Here is a 21909-nt window from a genome sequence, read left to right on the forward strand (position 1 = left end):
TTGAAATCTAAAGCATGGTGAATTTGCTGCCCTCCTGCCTGTTCAAGTACAGGGCATGCTAATCTTTGAGGTCCTGTCTCAGGATCCCATCTATCAACTACAGGGGTTGAGGGCCACTCAGCTGTCTCCATAGGTGGAGCTGTTGGTTGAATTATGCCCTCTGGTGATAGAACGGAGTTAGTAGCAGCCTCCTGCTGTACCTTTTTCCTAATAGCCCCTTTTCCTTTAAATTTTCTTCCTCTATCTGACTAGCTCAAGAGACCTTCTTTTTTACTTGATCTAAAATGTCTTTCTCCATGGTCTGGACCTCTAACAATTTACTTAACACTCTTTCGGTTTGTTTTTTACTAATTTCTAATCTACTATAAAGATAACACAACCCAACAAGATAACACAAAACAAAACCAAAACAGAATGAAACAAAAACGGAACAAAAAATCATTGTATCAATTTTCCTATTTTCTTGACATGTGCATTTGTGGTCTATTTCTATCTCTTCCTCAGGGGCGAACAACTTCAAACCTTAAGCCAACCATTTTTCCCAGTTTGCCTGAGAAAGTTCTAGGGATAGGCAGCTTGAAACAAAAACAAAACAAATCAAAACAAGAACACATTGTTTTTTGAAATGGTCACCCATTCTCTTGCCTTCCCTCAGGGGCGAGCAATTTCTCTTACCTCCAAGCTTCAGGAGTTCCTGCACGGGCCACCAAATGCCACAGTCTGGCTGGGCACAAATCATGAGCCACTGAAGCATCAATGAATAATAACTCAACAAGTAATGCTCAATCAAGGAGTCGATTTACTTTGGGAGGAAATGGACATACTGATGGATTCCTCTGCTTTGAACTGCTTGCAGAACTTGCCTGCACTATGTATCACTTGTATGCATTGTGAACTATCTGTTGGTGAGGCGAAATTTGGGGGCCAACAGAGGTGAGGCAAAGAACCTCATCCCCCCACTGGTGCATAGGCCTATCCACAAGTATGGCTGTATGCTGGACAGGTAGTCAGTGACAGGTACGATCCAATTGCAGTGGTACCAACCTAAGACAGGAGGCTGATGCCTTGAGGTCAGCTCATCCGATGACGGGTAAGCACCATATGTAGTACTGGTCAACCTAACAGGCACGGTCCCTAAGCCACATTGCTTGTTGTTTAATTAAACAGAAGAGGGGAGATGTTGAAGGCCACAGTCGAGTCGGGATGACGCATGGCATTTTTGCCAGAAGTAGTGGTTGAGAGGTGACACCAGCAAGCCATTAAGATGATGACTTTTGAGTTCTCGCGGAGTTCCCGTTGAGTTCCGGTTGAGCTCTCGCGGGGATTCCTGAAGAGTTCGCATTGGTTGGAGAAGTGCTGGAGGAGGGATTTCCGGTTGGTGGTTCCTGGAGGAGCCGCGTGGGTGGCTTTCCGGAGATTTCCCGGGGGAGATTTCCCAGGGAGCGTGTGTGGAGTGTGCTGGTGGAGTTCAGAAATAAAGTTTGTTCCTGCTTGAGTGGCTCGTGATTTGTGCCCAGCCAGACTGCAGCACTAGTGTTCGTCAGAATTTTTCTAAATTCAGGCAAATACAGAAATTACTTCCAAAATTAAGAAAAAAAATAAGCAGTCATTTAGCCTTAACTCAGACAATTCTGTTACAGCTGGTCCTCAATATCCAAAATACTCACATGGGCTGGGCACCCTCAACTGCTCCCCCACCTGCACCCCAACTTAGTATTCCAAAGCAGCCACACCCTCTCACCAAGGGATCAGCTGAAGATAATAGTTGTGTCAAAGAGCTGAAATTCTCCAAATTGTTTATATCATTTTGTTTCCTCTTAAAAATATTTAGTTCAATAACAACAACAGCAGCCAGTCTCAAACATTCCCGTTTAGAATTACATTTTGTTTTGTTTTGTTTTTTGTTTCGTTTTGGTAGCAGGGACTGACCCCAAGGGCGCTTTACCAGCTGAGCCACATCCCAGCCACATTTTATTTGGAGACAGGGCCTTGCTATGTTGCTTAAGCCTTCACTAAGTTGCTGAGGCTGGCTTTGAACTTCCGATCCTCCTGCCTCAGCCTGGTCACCGTGACAATTTCTAAAATTGTCATTTTAGAAAGCCAACTGTTGCTTCCTGTCAGACTATTATGTGAAAGAAGCCAGTCTGAAAAGGCTGTGTACTGCAGGAATCCAGCTACAGGACATTCTAGAAAAGGTACAAATACAAAGTGCAAAGATCAGGGGCTGAGGGGAGGCAGAGATGACCAGGTGGCACGCAGGATTCTTAGGGCCGTGAAACTCTCCAGTGATGCTTCCGTGGTGGACACACGTTGTGACACGGTCGTCCAGATCCATGGACTGTCACAGCAGAGGGAACCCTGGAGTCAGTCAGGCTCTGGTGATGGCCCTGGTGGATGCTGACTGCAGGAGGCAGTGGTTCCTGGGAAATCTCTGCGCTTTGTGCCCGATCTCTCTGTGAACCTCAAATCAGCCTAAGAAATGAAATCATTGTTTTAAAGTTGCTTCACTCTCAACCTTGCAATGGATAGTGAAGAGCCTTTGAAGCAACTTTGCTTGTTTGGTGATATTTGGAAAACTGATCTGATTCTCTAGTAAATATTGAAAAGTTGATTCATCCTTTAATTCATTCAATCACACACTAAAATTTGGATCCATTATTTAATTTCCCTCTCCCAGTGACCCAATTTTGAAATCACCCCATTCATAAATAAGCAAGGGATTCTCTCATTTTTTCACCTTCCCCTCCTCAGCCATCCTGACCTCTTAGACCAGAGGAAACAGCCCCAGACCATGATTTCACATCAGCCAAAAACCTGTCCCCCTTCCCACAGTAGTGAAGCTATTTTTAGGAGTATTTACTTGGAGGTGAATTTTTAAAAGGAAAAAGGATCGTATAGGAACATACATTAACTCCCCACAGAAAACGTCTGCATGTCACGTAGCAGAAAAAAGAGTAGAACAAACCCCCAGCTGCCCGTGACCACCTCCCAGATCATCAACACGGCCTCAGCGTCCTTCCAGGCGAAGCCCGGGTTATTTCCAAGCACATCTGGACCGCATTTCACTCAGCACCCACCTCTGAACCATAAGGCTCCTTGTACCAACAGGACCCCCTAACTATAACTGGGGAAAATCCACACCACCATATTGTCAAATGTCCAAGTGGGGCCCACACTTCCCCAACAGCGTCTTGGGATTTCACATTTCACAGATGAGAGCAGCCCACAGCTTTCCCAGAGGTTGTTATTAGCTGTCCCCCAGCTATTACTAGACCATTCCTCCCTCCTGAGGCAGCACGGGCGGTCAGGAGAGGCATCCCACTTAAATGTTTTAGGATAGTTTGGGTTTTGTTGTTATTGCTGTTTGTTTATTTTTTATATATTTTATGATTTTTAGAGCAAAGAAAAAAAATTTTTTTTTTTTTTTTTGGTACTGGGGATTCCAGAGTCAAGTCTTTCCACTAAGACAATCCCTGGCCCCTTGGTTTGTCTGTTTGTTTGTTTGTTTGTTTATATTTGAGACAGGGTCTCACTAATTGTTTAGGGTCTCACTAAGTTGCTCTTGCCATCCTCCTCCCTCAGCCTCCACAGAGCCGCTGGGATTACAGATGTGTGCCACCACACCCGACTAGAGCAAATTTTCATTACTGACTTTTGGGCTAATTCTCCTTGTAAAGTTACTCCATGCTTCCTTTTAATTTTCTTTGAAACCAGAAAAGAAAGAAATCTCTGTATTCCTTTTGTCTCCTCTGAATCAGCCAACAACCTTCATTTCATCTATAAGGGACAACGTATTTTTATGACTCCCTTCTTTAGAACACTCCAGAAGCTCATGATTCTGCACATTCATTCATCAACAAATATGTCCTGAAAGTGTGCTCCCTCAAGGCGCTAGAGGAAACAGCCCTCTCCAGGTCCAACTCACAAACGCCAAATCTCAAAATGTGCGCTAGAGGGCGCCACTCTCCCATTGGCGCCCGCTCCTCAAAGCCCCTTGTCACTACCTGGGATGGTACTCCGCCTAGGAAGATTCCCTTGGCCTGCTCACAGGCTCACCCACCCAGATGAAGAATTTCACACCACTTGCAGTTTAAAAGCGAAATAAATTCCATCCGTTAGAAGCATAAACAAAAAAAGAAAGGCAGAACCTGCCCAATTGCCCCCAAACAGGTCTATTTTCCAGCAGGCACTGGGGGCAGGGAGTCTGCTCCTTCCTAAAATCGTGACAGCTGGGTGCTGTTTTCAACACTAAAGTGCCAAAAGAAAACTGCGAGATTGAGATCAATAAGTCTTCAATTAAATGTCTACACGATGCAGCCTTCCCACTTTATTAACTGGTAAGGACAGTCTCAAAAAGTATTTTTATTCCATTTTAAATACCAATCTTCTTCAGTCCGCCCAAATAAAGGCCAAGAAAACAGCCAGTTAACAGAGTGAGCATCTACTCAGAGCCTGAGCTGTGCCAGGCCTGGAGTGGGCAGCTGAGGCAGGGTCCCTCCCTTCCTGGAGCTCACATTTGAAGGGGGAGGTAGGTAATGAACAAACAGATAAACAAACATGGCAACTGGTATACTTTGCATTTCTTTTATTTTTTTTTTTTTTAGTGCTGGGAATTGAACCCAGAGGTTCTCTACCATTGAGCTACACTCCCAACCTTTAAAAAAAAAAAAAAAAAAAAAAAAAACAGGGTTTTGCTAAGCTGCCTAGGCTGGTCTAGACCTTGGAATCCTCCTGCCTCAGCCTCCCAAATAGCTGGGATTGCAGGTGTGTGCATCGTGCCTGGCTGTAGCTTAGATATCAGATGGCCCCCAAAGGCTCACAAGTTGATCGCTTGGTCCCCAGTCCATGGCCCGTGGGAGGGGGAGAAAACTTTAAGAGGCGTGTGCTAGTTGGAGGCCTTCCAGTCATTAGGGGTGTACCCTGAGGGGATAGTGGGACCCCACACCCTCCTCTTCCTCTTTTTTTGCTTCCGCACCATGAGGTGAATGGTTTTGTAACCCCCTTAACATCTGGCCATATCCAACAAATATATGAAAAAATGCTCAACATCATTAGAAACTAGGGAAATGTCAATCAAAACTACTCTGAGATTTCATCTCACACTAGCGAGAAGGGTGGTCATCAGGAACACAGACAATAAAAAAATGCTAGGAGGATGTGGAGGAAAAAAGAACACTTTTATACTGTTGATGGGACTGTAAATTAGTGCAACCACTATGGGAATCAGTCGGGAGGGTCCTCAAAAGACTAGGCATGGAACCACGCAGGACCCAGCTATCCCACTCCTCAGTATTTATCCTTAAGAATTAAAGTCATCTTACTACAGTGACACACCCATGTTTACGGCAGCACAATTCACAACAGCCAAACTGTGGAACCAGCCTAGGTGTCCATGAAAGGATGAGTGGGTAAAGAAAATGTGGCCCATATACACATTGGAGTTTTATCCAGCCACAAAGAAGAAAGAAATAATGTCATTTGCAGGAAAATGGATGGAACTTGAGAACATGATGAGAAATAAGCCAAACTCATGTCAAAGGTCATACAGTTTCTCTCATATGTGGAAGCTAGATAGGAAAAGGGGAAAGAAAGGTGGGTGGGAATCTCATAAAAATCGTAGAGATCAGTAGAGGAAAGAAACTAGGAAGGAGGGAGGGAAGGGCAAGGGAAGATACTGGGGGGTGATATTGACCAAATTATATCATCATATTTTATGCGGTAAGAATATGTAACAATAGCTGGTAGCATAGCGGTGGCACACGCCTGTCATCTCAGTGACTCGGGAGGCTGAAGCAGGAAGATCCCAAGTCCAAAGCCAGCCTCAGTGACTTGGTGAGGCCCTAAGCAAGTGACTTAGCGAGACCCTGTCTCAAAATAAAAAATAAAAAAGACTGGGGATGTGACTCAGTGGTTAACCGACCCTGAGTTGAATCCCAGGTACCCAAAAAATAAATGTGAGAAAACCAAAAGAAAAAACAACAATAACAAAAAATGATCTGGCCACATCTTGCTACCGCCCCACAGGCCCAAAGCAACAGGTGTTTGTTTCAGTGACAAGAAGTTGACCAACGCCCTATCCAAACAGGAAACGTTCATGGAAAATGCTGAGGAGGGAATAAAACTGGGCTAACGGACGGTGTGATTTAGAAAGGGCGTAGCCAAGGCCTCTGGGAAAGACCACAGCTGTGCTGATACCACAGGACAGGAAAGACCCCGGGAAGGCCTAGGAGGCAAGCATTCCAGAAAGTTCCACAGGGAGGAGCAAAGCAGAAGTGCTTCTCAGGAGAGTGTGAGTTCTTCTTCTCTTTTTCTTTTTTTTTTTTCTCCCTGTTTTGATGTTTGTTATTACTTATTTAAATTCTGGGTTTTTATTCATTTCACAGAAGAAAAGAGGAGGAGTGGAAGAAGCAGAGGAAGAGCCTCTGGGACTCACTCCTTCTATTCCACCTCTTCCTTGAAGATGGTCTAGAGCCCTCCACTGCGGCAGCAGATGGCAAGTTGGACAGTCGTCCAGGAAAAAACAGTTCCAATTCTCCAACCCGTAGCATATCTGTTGTGTCACCGTTGTCTGAAGAAGGAAGGAGGACCCGGTGTCCTGTTGTCCCAGCAGGAGGATGGAAAGTTTGAGGCCAGCCTCAGCCACTTTGCCACTTAGCGAGAACCTAACAGCACCTGCTGGCTGTGAGGTTCCCTCCCAGGTACTAAGCAGCAGAAAAAGAAAAGCCCAGCCACAGGAAAGTAATGATCTAGAGAATTCATTTTTTAAAATAAGTAAGAGGGAGGGGAGAGGAGAGTGAATGAGTTCTTAAAAGATCAAAACTGAACAGGAAAGATATACAGACACCTTGGGCTTTGGATCATTCAAATCAACAATCTTTGCACTTTGCCCTGGAGAAAAGTGATAAGGATTCAGTAGAAACTTCAGACTGGGGGCTTTGATCTTTTCCCAAGCTACTGAGAGCAGCAGACGCTCTCCGTGTTGGATACTCTTCTTCGGGACCTCACTGGTGGCCGCGCTGTGCAGTAGGTTAGGTTTGCAGAACACAATCGACTCACCACCTTTTAACTCACCACGTGCTCACGGGAAACGTGGGCCTGTTGTTCATCCAGGAGTCTGTGCGGGGGCAAAGACCAACTGAGGTCACCGAGGAAAGCTCAGTGTTCAGGACTCCTTTTGCTTTTTCATTAAAACAACTTTAATTTTGGCAGAAGCTTTGTCTATGGGCGGAGCTGATCCTATGGGGTGTCTCTCCTTTGATTACCGAAGTGGGTTTTTCCTTAACCAACTTTCTGACATGAACTGTTGCCAAAGGCTTGGTCCTTGTCCCTGATGCCAATCCAGTAATAAGAGCCCAGTCTTGAGAAAAAGGAGAAAGAAGTTTTATTGCTTTGCTAGCAAAGGAGAAGCACAGGGGACTCCTGTCCCAGAGGCTTGAGTCTGCCCCTCAGGGGCAACAGGGGACTTTTTAAGAGGTGATTTAAAGGCCGAATTCCAGGTGTTCCCCGTTGGAGCTGTAATTCACTTATTAATTTGGGAGAAAGTCATTTCCTAGATCTTCTGGTTTTGCCACCCCAAATCAGTCTAAACTACTTCATTCCTGTGCTGGGTTTGAGAACAGATAATGCTGCCTAGATGGGGAAGAAAGGTAGACCTGCTTTTGAGATTAGGGAGGGGGAGACTTGGGACGGGGAGGGGGAGACTTGGGACGGGGAGGGGGAGACGAAGAGAAAGAAACAAGTTCAGTTTAAAAATAAGTCTCAGTGGCAGAGCAGCAAGGGCCATAGTCAAAGCGTAAAGTGGACCCCTGTCCCAGAACCACCCTTATATTGTGGGATAAAACTTTCTTGGTCATGATATAATTTGTTTTATAATAATAGGTATGTTATTTATTTATTTAGGTACTGGGGATTGAACTCAGGGGCTCTCAACCACTGAGCCACGTCCCTAGCCCTATTTCGTATTTTAATTAGAGAAAGGGTCTCACTAAGTTGCTCAGCACCTTGCCTCGCTGTTGCTGAGGCCGGCTTTGAACTCACAATCCTCCTGTCTCAGCCTCCCGAGCTGCTGGGATTACAGGCGTGTGCCACAGGGCCCAGCTCATGATATAATTTTAAACATAGTTCTGGTTTTAATCTGTTAACATTTTACTTTAAATTTTGCATCTACAGTCCTAAATGAGATTCACCTAAAATTTTCCTTTTTTGGTTTAGCTTTCAAGTTTTATTAGCTTCAGTAAGTGAGTTTAGGAGTGTTCTCTCAGCCCCAGAACTGTTAGGATATGAAGGCTTCATTGAGGTTGACACACCCCAGTGAAAGGACCTGGGCCTCCTATCTTAGTTAACTGTGGGAGTGAAGGTTATATTTCTTACTACTGACTCAAGTACTCGAAATGCTTTTAGGGATATGCAGATTGGTTTTGTTTTTGGTTTTTGATTCTGGGGATTGAACCCAGGGCCACTGTACCAATACATCTCCAGCTCAATGCCTTTTTTTTTTTTTTTTTTCTTGTTGAGACAGGGTCTTATTTGCCCAGGCTGAACTAGAACTTGCGATCCTCCCAAGTCCCTGGGATAACAGGCAGCATGGGCCACCACACCCAGCTCTTCTAGTTTTTAGAAATATGCGGTTCACCCAGGCCTGGCAGCCCACACTTGTAATCCCAGCATTCTGGAGGCTGAGGCAGGAGGACTGCAAGTTTGAGGTCAGCCTCAGAAACTTAGTGAGACCCTGTCTCACAATTTTTAAAAAAATTAAAAGGATTGGAGACGTAGCTCAGTGGTAGAACGTCCCTGGGTTCAGTCCCTGCTACCAAAAAAATATACAGTTAAATACTGTCAACTTCAGTACAAACGATAGCAAACAAAAGTTTTAGGACATTCAGGGCTTTAAAACACTGAATAACTCAAGTCAAAAAAATAAAGGAAATTGAAAAATATTTATGAATGGACGACTATGAAAACACTACATTTAGAGTCTGTCTGATGCCACTAAGCCAGCAATTAGAGGGACACTTTGGCTTTACATGTATTTGTTAAAAAAATTCTTTTTTTTTTTTTTTTTCAGGTACTCAGGGGCACCCACCACTGAGCCACATTCCCAACTCTTCTTATTTTTTATGTTTGAGACAGAGTCTTAGCTAAATGACCCGGGCTGACCTCAAGTTAATGATCCTCCTGCCTCAGCCTCCCCAGCAGCTGGGATTACAGGCATGTGCCACCACACCCAGCAGCAGTCCCATTTTCTGTACTGTCCCAGCATTAGGGAGCAGTGACTATACCAACATGCCAACCAGGAGGAGGTGACAAACGCTGAAGGAAGCTCCAACAGCGATGTTCTGTTGTCCCAAGCCCAGCACTGTGCTCAGGGCACTGCTCCCGCCAAAACCCACCTCTCTGCAAGCAGACAGCCTCCTGTCCACAGGAGCTTCCGCTGTCAGAGCTGCAGGCCCCACCCACCCTCCAGGAGCCTGCACACTCAAAAGGGAACCAGGAAACGATGCACACGGACAATTTGTCAAAAAACAGATGGGATCTTGAGACAACTCTAGTGGAAAAAGAGAACAGCAGGGGCTGGGGAGGGGGCTGGGGTGGGAGATGGGGTGGGGGCTGGGGCAGGGGCTGGGACAGGGACTGGGGTGGGCTCCGTGGAAGAGCACTTGTCCACATCATGAGGCCCTGGGTTCCATTCCTGGAATCGCAAAACAAAACAAAAACAGCAGAGTGCTGAGCCTTGTGGGGTAATTTACCAAAGGAGAGACTTGCGCAGTGAATCTGAGGCTCTGAGGACACAGAAACACAGTGGTGCTGCACCAGGGAGCAGGAACAGCACGTCAGACATGCCCTCTGAGGAAAGCGCTCCTCACTCCCTCCTGGACCAGGGCCAGGGTTTACACCCCGGGCTTCTGTCACCCTGCCAGTGGGTCTGGGGCCAGGGCACGGGCCTGAGCCCAGGAAAGCCATAACAACAGACAGGCTCATGACAACAGAGGAGGTGGGGGAGAAAAGACACCACCCAAGAGACACCCGCAAGAGGAAGGTGACCAGACACCTCAACCTGCTGCAGGACAGCGAGGGGGCCCACGGGAACAGAGCCAGGCAGATGACGTCAGGGAGAAAAAGTGTCTTTTCCTTGCCCATCGTAGGCCCGAGGCTGGGGCCCCACCACAGAAAGACAGATGGACAAGAGAGAGCACACGATGTATCGCATACCAGTTTTCTGCGACACAGGAGCCTTCAGAAACGCAGACAAAACCATCTGACGGGGAGCTGTGCAGAAGTGAGACAGCAGGACAAAGGGCACGACCCCATCAACCACAGGGCAGGGGACTTAGCAAGGCCTGTGGGTCCAGGCTCTTCCCAGAGCCTCTGCGTGACCCTCATTTCCTCTGGTCATGGGGGTTTCCTCCGTATGAGAGTATTACGACCTACTCTAGAGGAAGGCCGGGGAAACTCTGATGGCCACTTCGAGGAGGAAGGCCAGGGGCGGGAGAGCAACCTTCCGGATTCTACAGTTTTCTCAAATGCCAAGGTGCCATGTTCTGGGGTGGTGTGTCCTGAACCTCATCACAGCCAAGAGCAATGGCAGAAGAAAGAAGGACAGGCATGGGTGATAAAGCAGCAGGTACAGGAGAAGCAGGAGGCCGGGTCACTGGGTCCTGCCTTGCAGCCTGAAATAAGTTTCTTTTTATAATAAATAAAGACTGAGCAGGCGCGGTGGCACACACTTGCAATTCCAGTGGCTTGGGAGACTGAGGCAGGAGGAAGCCTCAGCAACCAGTGAGGCCCTAAGCAATTCAGTGAGACCTGTCTCTAAATAAAAGTATTAAAAAGGACTAGGGATGTGGCTCAGTGGTAAAGTGCCCTTGGGTTTAATCCTTGGTACCACAAAATCAAAATTAATAGATACTGAGACTCTCCCCAATCTCTATAATATAGTCTTCCTCCAGGAGCCCCACTCTCCCCTTGTAGTAATTTCTGGGTGTGCTGACACCCAACAGAAGCTACTGTCACCTCTGTCCATCATCCAGTGCCACTCCCACCTCTCAGGACCCCTCTGCACCACCATGTCACTCTCTCTTGTCCCACATGTGGACACAATTCCCACTGATGCTGTAAACAAAGGTGCCTCGAATCCACAAGCTTTACATCCAATTTCAGGGGACCCTGTTCGTCCCCTTGCAGGTGTCCAAGCACCAGGGAGAGAATTCCAGGTCCTTCTCACACCCGGAGGCCCATCCCAGTTGCTGTGCCTGCAGCTGCCTTTGCACCTGGGTCATCAGGAAGCAGAACACCTTCGCCCTGGTCTGGAGCAGCTGTGTTTGAAACACTCCCGAGTCCGAGACCACATGGTGGTCTTGTTTCTGCACTCATTTAACTGCAAGGGACTGATGACCTTCCAGAAACAAAGGAGGTCTGCTTCAAGGTGACTTTCTGTGACTGCTGCTAGAAACTGCTAGCAATTGCAATCTCCTGCTTAAAAAAGGAAAGAAAAAGGCTGGTTTCCATTCCTAAAGCATCTGCCACACACAGAGCAGAGATGGTAGTGAGACCAGAGGAGGAGGAGCACTGTCTGGGGGCCTCTGCTGCCCACTCTGGGGGGCCTGGCTGCACAGCCGGATGTGATTGTTTCCCTACATCCCTGAGGCCCTTGAACAGCCCACCTCTAGCCCAAGTGGGTCTCTGTTCCTCACCACCCAAACATGCTTGGGTGGCAGTCAGGGGAACCCCAAAGGACCCTCAGCTGTCAGTAGGCAGCCCTGTGAGGGTCAGGGATGGGAAACAGGTGCAAAGTGGTAAGGACCTCAGCCCTCGACCTGTGAACTAGACCTTTGTCCCTTGTTTCCAGTTGGGAGGGGTGCTTGGGGCACCTGGTGAAGGGCTGCCATGCCAGCATTTAGGTCCTCTGGCCTGGCTGGTCACAAAGGATATGGTCACCTGCCATCCATGAACCCCCTGGCAGATTTTCACTGAAGGCCCACAGGTGACCAGCATCACACAAAGCCACCAAAGAAAGAGGCTGGTCCCAACCTCCCATGTGCAGGATGCCTGGGTTTTGTACTCCCCTGAGATGAGGACCCTCACTGTGGGAACAAGAGGGTTGAGGGGGTCTGGAGCAAAAGAGTGGCTGAAGCAGCTCGGGGCAGAGCACAGCCGCAGCGTGTCCCAGCAAGACCGCTTGTCTGATCCCACAGGGCTCTGGGCACACATGCCACAGAGCTGGCCCCCACCACATCATCGGCTGAGCTGGGGAAAGCAGCTGTGAGCCACGAGGGCACCACTCACAGCCACTGGAGAGGAATGGGGACACCAGCGGCAGCCACGGAAGCCACCTCACACCTAGGCATCACTGGGGTGAGGACAGTGAGCTTTGGAGATGGCTGGGGGAGGCTGAAGAAGGGTGGAGATGGGAACCTCAGGAGTCAGGACAGGGTGAGGTGCTCTACACGGGCTCTCTGGCCAGGACTGGCCTTTTCCTCGGCCTTCCCTCCTGTACTCCAGCAAACTCCCTAAAGCAGGCCAGGTGCCCACTGGGGATGAACCGTGGTGTGATCTGTACTCCAGGTCCTGGAACCAGGGGCCAATGGCTGTGGTTAGCATCTGGACCCCTGTGAAGGCAGAAGCCTCTTGTCTCTACACCTTGAAAACTTGCCCATCTCCTTCTTCTCCCTCCAGGCAGGAGGGCTAGGAGGACAGCTGGGCCATAGGGCCCTCCTCAGGGCGGTGGGAAGGTGGGGTGCAGAGCTCACAAGCTGTGACGGCAGGCAAACTGTCCAGGATCTTGTTAAAATGCAGCTTCTGGTTGGGATTTGGAAGGGACCAGTGCCTGGCTCCCAGGTGACGCCTAATCTGTCAGCCCGAGAGGCACACACCTGCTCTCTCCCCTCTGGTTGCAGGGTGTTGGTCCTCCTGGAGTCCAAGCCCCCCATCTTCTCAGCTCTGCTTTTATCCCCAACTCTGGTTTTCCTAAACTGTAGGCTCCAGGTGGAACTTAGTCCCTCAGTGGGGGACACATGATTTGGTCATTCATGACATCACACGTCCTTGGCCACTGAGCTGGGCAGGTAACAGGCTGAAGCCCAGCTCAGGCTGGGCACAAGCCAGGCCGTGACCACTTCAGAAGCACCTGTGAGTCAAACGTGAGACCTGCCCCCAGCAAAGCAGGGCTCAAGGCTGCTGTTCTTGAGTGACTTCCTACTCACTCAGGCCCCGGACTGAGGAGTCAGTGATGCAGCTGCAGATCCCAGAGAGCAAGGAACAGAGCAAAGGTGCCGAGTGAGCCAGCTCCCCACTAACAGGAGGGAACGAACTTAACCAAGTCCCAGGGTCACTGGTGGCAGGAGGCCTGGCTGTGAAGTGACACGGTCTCTGCAGGTCCCACATCAGTAAGGACACGATGACCTGCTGGCACTAGCATCATTTATAAGCATGCCTGTTTCTCGAGACCCTGTGAAGCTGGTGAGCAGGGACAGTCAGGAGAGGTGGGACGGGGCTGGCCTCTCATTGGAAGTGGGCCAGACCTGGAGCCTGGTCTCCTGACCCGAGCACTCTCCGTGGCCCACCTCTTGGGTGCCAGTGGGAGTTGCCCCAAGGCTTCTCAGCAGGTCTGGCCCCGCCATGGGCTCAGCAAGCTGTTGGTGTCAGAGAATTGCTAATACCTGTTACCCAAATCCAAACAGCACTCTCTTTCCACATGCAGAGAGAACTGCATTAATTCATTGCTGTTTTTTTTTTTGTTTATTTATTATTTTTGGTACTAGGGATTAACCCAAGGGTGCTTAGCCACTAAGCCACCTCCCTGGTCCTTTTTTAAAAAAATATCTTTATTTACTAATTTTTATGTGGTGCTCACATGTGTGAGGCAAGCGCTCTGCCACTGAGTCACAACCCCAGCCCTGCCCCTGGTCCTTTTTTAAGTTTTGAGACAAGGTCTCTATAAGTTGCTTAGGGCCTCACTAACTTGCTGAGGCTGGTCTTGAACTTGAGATCCTCCTGCCTCAGCCTTTTGTGCCACTGGGATTACGGGCATGCACCACCACAGCTGGCTAACTTCTATGTTTTCTCTAGTCTTTGGGCACCGTATTACCTTGAACCTAACCTTCCAGAAATGATGGTGGCTAAGACTGCAGCCTCTACCCTGCTCCCAGCTAAGCCCCAAGGACTACTCTTCACACCAGCTGATGTCAAGAGAACATTTATTCCACTTGGTCAGCTCCAGTAAGTGTCAGTGACCTCCAAAAACAGCCAGCCTGGACGACCCTTTCCGTATAGTCCTGCGTAGTCACGGGCAGGGGTGGGGGTGGGGGTTCCTCCTGCATCCACTGCCTCCAAGTAGTGGAAGACCTGAGGCCTCCAGAAGAGGAGACCCAGGGGAGCCAGTCCACAGCCCAATAAAACGCACCCACTAGTTAACTCATATGCCCTCTCCCCTCACGCTCCTCCCATCCCCACCCCCCACGCTCCAGCACTTGCTTCATCAGCCAGTTGACAAGTGTTTCCTGAGAGTTATGAGTCCAGCCCTGTGCTAGACCAGCCGGGGTTCAAAAAGAAATGACACAGTCCTTGCCCTCAGGGAGCTCAGTCTAGTTGGAGACTCAAGACACACATGTGCGCACGCACATACATACAGAGGAAACCGAAGCACAAGACTAGACAGCACAGTGTACTCAGGGGTGACAGTATGTTCACACAGGTCCTATACAGAGAAGGAAGCCCAAACCTGTGGATACGGAGGGCTCAGTAGAGAGGAGGATAGAAGGGGGACGTTTCCGAGCAATACCAGGGAAGGCACAGCACAGGTATGGCAAGGAGACAAGCTGAACAATTAGCAGAGAGAGGGTGTGCTGTTGTGGTTCTCCCTAGATTGGCCAAGGACCAGAGCCGCATGGAAGCCTCCAGGGCAGGGAGTGGCTCCCCTTTCTCTATTTCCCCGAGCATTCTGCAATCCTATACAGTAGGTGTCCAGGAAGAATCTAGGTGCCAAACTGTCTGGGGGATAGGAGCAGCAGGAACCCAGGGCAGGAATCCATTGGCTTCCATCCCAACCCAGTGGGTCCCACCTTTTCTGATGGGAAGTTCATTCTGGGGAGGCAGGTGAGCTTTGTGGGCTCCAGGATGACCTGCTCAGGTGTGAAGACTAAGCTCTGCAGCTGGCCTGGAGCCTGGCCCCTCCACTTGTACCCATCTGCTTGGGGCAACACAGCTTCTGCACCTGCCTCTCCCACCAGCCACAGGCACCAGCAGCAGGGCTCTAGCGTCTTCCTCCCCAGCTCTCCCCCAGGACACTGCCTGGGGCTGCCCTGGTGGGGCAGGAGCCTTGTCTGAGTGTGACCGGTTTCCTTTTCCCTGGGTGGGCTTACTGGTGCTTCTTCCACCTCCTCAGAGTCCAGCTTCCCTGACACCTCCCAGTGAAATCAGAGCCCAGGCCGAGCAGAGGCTCCATTTCACAAGCCAGCATCCTGTTGGCAGAACACGAAACAAATGCAGAGGAGCAAACCAGTCCAGGGAATCTCCAGTGACGTCAGGGGAAGGGAAATTAGGTTCCAGAAATCTGGTGCACTGGTGTCTGAGAGAAGGGATTGACTATATGAATCTCCACCTCAGAATTCTTTATTCCCAAACAAGGGAACGAGGTCAGGGGAGAGAGAAACACTGCTTGCATGGCAGCCTTAGCTCGGGCTCTGTGTCAGGTAAGGGAAGGGTGGCAGATGAAGCCTCCAGGGCTGAGGTTCTTTGTCTGGAGTCCAGCAGCTCCTGAAATTGCTTGGAATTTTTGAGTCTAAGTGAGTATGCATGTTTTCCTGGAGAGAAGGTCCACAATTTTCATAAATTTTCAAAGGGCCACGTGACCCCAAAGTGTTAACAACCTTCCTGGCTCAGAAAGGAAATGAAGCCTGCAGGAATGGTTCACACAGGGGCAAGGTTCTGCCCTCAAGCCTGACCTGCCGCTGACCTGCTGTGTTAACTTAGACTAGTCACTTCCTGTCTCTGAATTTTAGCTGACTGGCGGACCAGGCAGGAGCAGAAAGGCCACAGATGCCATCCCTGCAGCCACATGAGAGTAGAGATCTGTGGCCTGGAAGCCAGCAGGAGGCCTGCCCCTGCTGTGACTCCCTCGAGGCCTGGGGGGTTTTCCCACCAGGTTTTGGAATTGGCCTCTAATTCCAGGTTCCATCAGGTCACCTCTACAGGTCACTGCAGGGCACCTCCCAAGGTAGATCTTCTTAGAGGATGTGTCCTCATGCCAGGGTGCAGTGCCATGCAGGTTCCCATGGGACTCCATTCCTAGTCTCTGTGCCCAGATGTGCCCGGCACCTTCTGGGCCATGAGGTCCTGCTCACTTCACATCTGTTCAGAGAAACAAAGAGATCGGGGTCAGGTCTGGTGCTACAACATGGCCCTGCCCATCCACCCCCAAAGCTAGAAGGGACATCAGCTGCCCCCGCTGCATCTGCCTGGGGCTTTGAGTAAGTCCCTTAACCTCCTACAATGCAAGACGAGAATTATTAATCCCATTTACAGATGGGACATCTTGGGGTCAGGACATTTGGGTGATTGGCTCCAGTTGTCCCAGGACCCTGCTTAATCTTATTCTCTGCCACCAAGTGCTAGTCCACATTGCAACAACTACCAAAGGTAGCAGGCAGAAGGAAATCGATCTCTGAGGAGCCACACTGCATTGAGGAAGGACAGAGAGGGCAGAGGGAAGAAGGAACAGGTCTCCAGCACTCAGCACAGACTTGAATGGGAAGCAAGGGCTCTGGGAGCAGCAGCATCCATCATCTGTATGCCCTCAGGCATCTGCACCACCCAGTGATGGCCCTGCCTGGGCTCCTTCACATGACCCCCAGCCACATGCTAGAATCCTCTCAGCTCCATTTTGTATTTTTCAGCAGTATAGCTGAAGGGTCTTGGGGTCCAGAATCCAAAACAAAGCCTGACCTTAGCCACTGTGCTGAGTACTGGGACTTGGGACAAGCTTGGAGAAGACCATTTCTACATCTGCCAATCAGCTGAAGAGGTCTGTGCCTCTGAGCGCCAACTTGCAATCAGAGGTCCTGGAGGCAAGTTCCGGCTCGGCTCACCCCATTCGCACTGTGACCTCAGCCAAGCATCTTAGCTGGAGCTTCATCTTCTGCCTGGTTGGCCCCAGGCTCTGGGTCTTCCATCTGTCCTCACAGTGCCTTTAAAGCACAGGTCTGAGCCCACTAGGTTCTCATTAAGTCTCCGAGGTCCCTCCTCCCTTACCACAAAGTCCTTCCTAGGGCAAATTAGAACCTCCACTAAGAAAACCTCACTTCCCAAATCCTTCCACATACTTGCCCTTCTGGAGCAAGTCTATTCATCCCCAGGGCCAGTTCAAAGCCATGGCATTCCCCCAAGTGACTCTAGTCACCTCTCTCCCAGAAACTTCACAGATGGTTCCCACTACAGCCCATATCCTGTGTAGGCATCAGTCACACACGAGTGACTGGGCTGTGGTCCTCACCTATGCCTCCTTCTGAGAGTGCAGCATAGCACAGCACAGCGCACACTCATGCTGCTACCCTCTCCTAACAGCAAATCCTCACAATACCCCAGGGAGGAGGAGACTCTCAAATTGATCCTCCACTTACAGATGAACAAACTGAGACACGAAGTCTTAAGGACACCACAGAGTGGGTGAAGGAGGCCTTGGGACTGAGACTGGACCTGGGGATTGTGGAAAGTGGCCCTCTCCAAGTCGCTGTCAACTCTGACATTCTGGGGATGACGATTTGGTAAACAGCTCGTCATAACCAGAGCTACAAACCCAGCTTGCTCCCCACACACTCACCCGCCCGCCCCTGACACCTCTGGACCTCTGGGGCTTCAAGCTGCCCTGCAGGCCTCACCTGCTTAAGGCTACAAGAGCCCGAGGAAAACCAACGCAGGAGCCCAAAGCAGCTGCATCCGGTCTTGAACTTGACACCCCAAGCCAGTGTTGTCCCTCTCCCGGGATCCTGTCCAGAGAGAGGGCCTCAGCCCAGCTCCATCTCCAGGTCCCCGGGACGCCGCTCTGGGCCTGGAGGCAGCTGAGGGTGGCAGGCCACGTGCTTGTCATAGCACGCGGCCTAGGTGGGCCGCCTGGCCCTCGGCCCCGTGGCCGTGGCTGCGCTGGTGGGACTTGAGCGAGCCCTCGCGCGCGAAGCTCTTGCCGCAGCGCGGGCAGAAGTAGGGCCGCCGCTCCCCGAAGACGCCGGGGCGGCGCGGGTGCGGCGCGGGCATGCGCGCGTGGGTGCGCTGGTGGTTGAGCAGGAAGCGCGGCTCCCGGAAGCAACGGCCGCACTGCGCGCACTGGTGTGGCTTCTCGCCGCTGTGGATGCGCTGGTGCGTGAGCAGGTTCTGCTTGAGACTGAAGCAGCGGCCACACTCGGGGCAGGGGAAGGGTCGCTCCCCCGTGTGCGTGCGCTGGTGCACCTCGAGGTTGTGCTTCACGCTGAAAGCCTTGCCGCACTCCGGGCACACGAAGGAGGCCGCGCGGCCCGCCCCGGCGTGCGCCTTCTGGTGCCTCACGAGGCTGGGTTGCTGCGAGAAGGTCTGGCCGCACAGCAGGCAGCGGTGGGGCTGCTCCTCCGCAGGGTGGTGGATGACCAGGCCTCGCTCGTCCCCCAGACCCTCCTCCCCGTCCCCCACAGGGGACCCGCCCCCGGAGGACTCCAGCTCGGTCATGGACACTTCCAGCTGCAATCACCAGCCCCTGGAAAGGCAGAAGGGAAAGAAGGGGTCAGGCAACCCCCAGCCAGAGGAGCCTCTCACCTCCCCAAACCTCCAGCACTCGCCCTTCTACGTCGTTGTTCAAGCCAAAATAACCCCTTCATGCTCCTCTACCTGCCCTCCTGGGCTCATCTCAAATGCTACCTCCTCCCAGAAGACTTCCAGACCCCTATAGCCTCTCCTTGAGCCATGTTGCCCGACCTGGTGACCCTCATTCACCAGACTGCCCCTACCCCAGCACCTTACCAACAGAGCTGCCTTCTTTTATCCAAGCACTTCGCCTGCTACCCATAAGACCTGCAATAAATGCCTATGGGGACCATCCATGAGCTCCTAGTAGTTTTAGTCTTCACCTGGATACACCTTACCTCTCTAAGCAGATTCTCAAGGAGAGGGGGTGGGAGGTGCACCCCAAACTTGGAGGGAAGGATGTGATCACTCACGGTTTAAAGATATTTTTTGCAAAACTTAAAGCAGGAAACAAAAATAAAATTCTGGACTTGAAAGTGACCTCACTGGATTAAACATTAAAGGGAGAAGCTCTTTGTTTATCAAAATGAGGCATGTGTTTAAAAGGTGTGCAAATCACTGAACCAGTGGGTTCCCAGGGCCAGGTCTCAGCTTGATTCCTCTCAGTGTCCCCACAGCAAAGCCTGGCCCAAGACTGAGCAATACTGGAGTTCAACAAACATCTTGAGCACCTGGTTTCCTCCACATTGCTTCTCCTAAGGATCCTATTCCAGACCACTGTGCTCCTCTTAAATCATTTCCCATTGTTCTCACATTGCCCTGAGAAAGGAACAGAGCAGGATTGTCAAGTTCCATTTTTACAAATGGAACAACTGAGTTTTGGTGAGGTCAATATTCTTACCCAAGGTCACACAGCAAGGTGAGCCAGTACTAGGCCCTAAGTCTCCAGATTCACTGTTGAAAGCTCTCTTCAATGCACTAGCTCCTTGGTAACCAAGCACTCCTCAACACACACGTAGAGAGGAGACCCCCACCACCATCCCAACCACGGCAGAGCCAACTATTCCCAAAGGACCACTGCTCCTGTAGGGGCACTATCTACTGCCACCACTCCCATATACCCCAAAAAACTCCTTCAGGGCACTGGGACTGCTCTGCACAACCCACAACTCCACCCACCCCCCCACCTCACTAGGGAAGCTTGCTGGCTGTTCCCCTTTACCACCCTGCAGGCCCCTCCCACTTCCAGCCTCAGTCAATCCGCCTGCAGAGTGGGGTCTCAGGGACACCCTTCTGTCTTCCAGGGGAACAGGCAATCATTCACTCTGGGAGTTGGGGGACAAGTACCACTGGCGGTAGACCCCAAGCCATCAAAGTCCCCTCCATCAATTCAGCCTGTCACTGGGCAGCCTCCCCACTCCTCCGGGGTCCAACCCCGACAGAGGCTCCTCCCGCCTAGAGGGTCCAAGGCCACGGCCCCTGTCCCTCCCCCAAGTTCCTCCACCCCTTGCACACTCACAGCCCAGGCTGCACCCCCGCTTCTCCAGTCTCCAGCGACAGCTCTTTCCTCTAGAGTCTGCGCCGCCCAACGCAAATACGGTAACTCTCCCGCAGCGCCTCCGCGCCCCTCCTCCCCCGCCCCCAGAAAAATCAGCAAGCCCCCCTCCACGTCCTTCTTGCTGAAGAGTTGCATTAACCGAAAGAGCTCACCCCGCCTCACCCGACCCTCGCGCACAGCCTTGCCAACTCGGGGGACCCGAGCGACCCTGGAGAAAGATGGCAAACTGTGCGTCGCACCCCCACCCACGAATAGACGTAGGCTGCCACCCAGCTGCCGCACCCCACCCAGTCCGCGGCAAGCCCCCGATCCCCAAGGGTGAATGCAGCCCACCCCTGAGCCCGCAGCGCCCCCCGCGGAACCACGCGACCCAGGATAAATACGTAATTAAGCCGCGGCACTACCACTCCTGGAAAGGACTGCGCGGCTCCGGGCAAATACGGTAGCGCGCCCGCAGTGACCCGCCCCCAAGGGTCCAGCAATGGCCTGGATAAATACGGTAACCTCCCGCCGCGGCCAAGACCCTGGCCAGGGACTCACATGGCGCCGCCTCCCGAGCCCTTCGTCTCCGCCGCAGCGCTGCAGTCGCCAACGTCGTCGCAGCCGCACAGCAGCCCCGTGAGGCTGGGAGGTCTAACTCGCCAACACCCTGGCTGGTGGAAAAAGGAAGGTTGCAAGCGCCTCGCCCGCCTAGGCAGGAGAGGGGACCCGGCTCCGGCCGGCACCAGGGCCAGAAAGCCCTGCGGGGCGGGTCACCCCAAGCCTCCAGGGCCCCCGCCCTAGCCATTCCTCTTTCAGAATTCCCCAGGTCCAAATTCGGTAATTAGAGCATCATCTTCAATCTCCCTTTTCCCAGGGCTGGAATAGCCTGGCCAGGCCCATAGGATGCCTGTCTCCCAGCGACTAGGAGACAGAGTGGGGGCGCTGGAGGCAACATGGCTGTCCCTGAGCTCCAGGAGAGAGAGAGAGGGGTCATCGTAGGAGAGAGAACGAGGTCATCGCAGGAGCCCCATAGAGTGTCTGTGGGCCGGAAACCGCAGAGGGTTATGAGGGCAGATCCAAGCCCTCGAAACTACATGCCTGGGTGCTACCGAAGCCCGATGGAAAAAAAGGATAGGCAGAAAGGGAACTAGCAGGGAAGGGGGAAACTCTAAATCCAAGAAGGCCTATTAACACCCTCACCTTACAAGCCTGTTTTCCTCCAGGCCTAAATTTGTAAAAGCCTTAAATCTTAGAGTAGTATTGTGAGTCCAGATGATTAATGCCTACATACATTGTTAGCTCATACAACTATTATGATGATTATGATGATGATTTAACCCAGGGGTGTTGCACCACTGAGCTACATCCCCAGTCCTTATTATTAGTGTGTGTGTGTGTGTGTGTGTGTGTGTGTGTGTGTGTGTGTTTGAGACAGCGGCTCGCTAAATTGTTTAGGGACTCAGTTGCTGAGGCTGGCCTCGTCCTTGCAGCCTTCCTGCCTCAGACACCTGAGTCCCTGGGATTATAGGCCTGGCTTATACAATGTATTTTCTTTAGGCTAAATAAAGTCAAGGGGAAAATATTGTTAAAAACTTTAATAATATGGGGCTGGGATTGTGGCTCAGTGGTAGAGCACTTGCCTAGCACGCACAGGGCCCTGGGTTGGA

At 51.2% G+C, this 21909-nt stretch overlaps 1 protein-coding gene across 2 annotated transcripts; it reads right to left on the minus strand.

The window, feature by feature from the left end:
* Window positions 1-14223: 14223 nt before the first annotated feature.
* On the minus strand, window positions 14224-21088 carry LOC113198447 (uncharacterized). 2 transcript variants are annotated; one of them, XM_026411195.2, is made up of 3 exons: window positions 20801-21088; window positions 17871-18715; window positions 14224-16344 (listed from the first exon to the last, which is right to left on the minus strand). In XM_026411195.2, the coding sequence occupies exon 2, from the start codon at window positions 18685-18687 to the stop codon at window positions 18076-18078; it is 612 nt and encodes a 203-aa protein (XP_026266980.1). In that variant the 5' UTR covers window positions 18688-18715; window positions 20801-21088; the 3' UTR covers window positions 14224-16344; window positions 17871-18075. The 2 variants fall into 2 exon arrangements, with proteins under 2 accessions (XP_026266980.1, XP_026266981.1); XM_026411196.2 differs by lacking the exon at window positions 20801-21088 and adding an exon at window positions 19604-19855.
* Between the last annotated feature and the right edge of the window lie 821 nt (window positions 21089-21909).

Source organism: Urocitellus parryii, chromosome 3, assembly GCF_045843805.1.
Source record: "Urocitellus parryii isolate mUroPar1 chromosome 3, mUroPar1.hap1, whole genome shotgun sequence".
Lineage (NCBI taxonomy): Eukaryota > Metazoa > Chordata > Mammalia > Rodentia > Sciuridae > Urocitellus > Urocitellus parryii.

Excerpts from the sequence above, each read along its gene's own strand:
- LOC113198447 (XM_026411195.2), bottom strand. The coding sequence starts at position 18,687 with ATGACCGAGCTGGAGTCCTCCGGGGGCGGGTCCCCTGTGGGGGACGGG.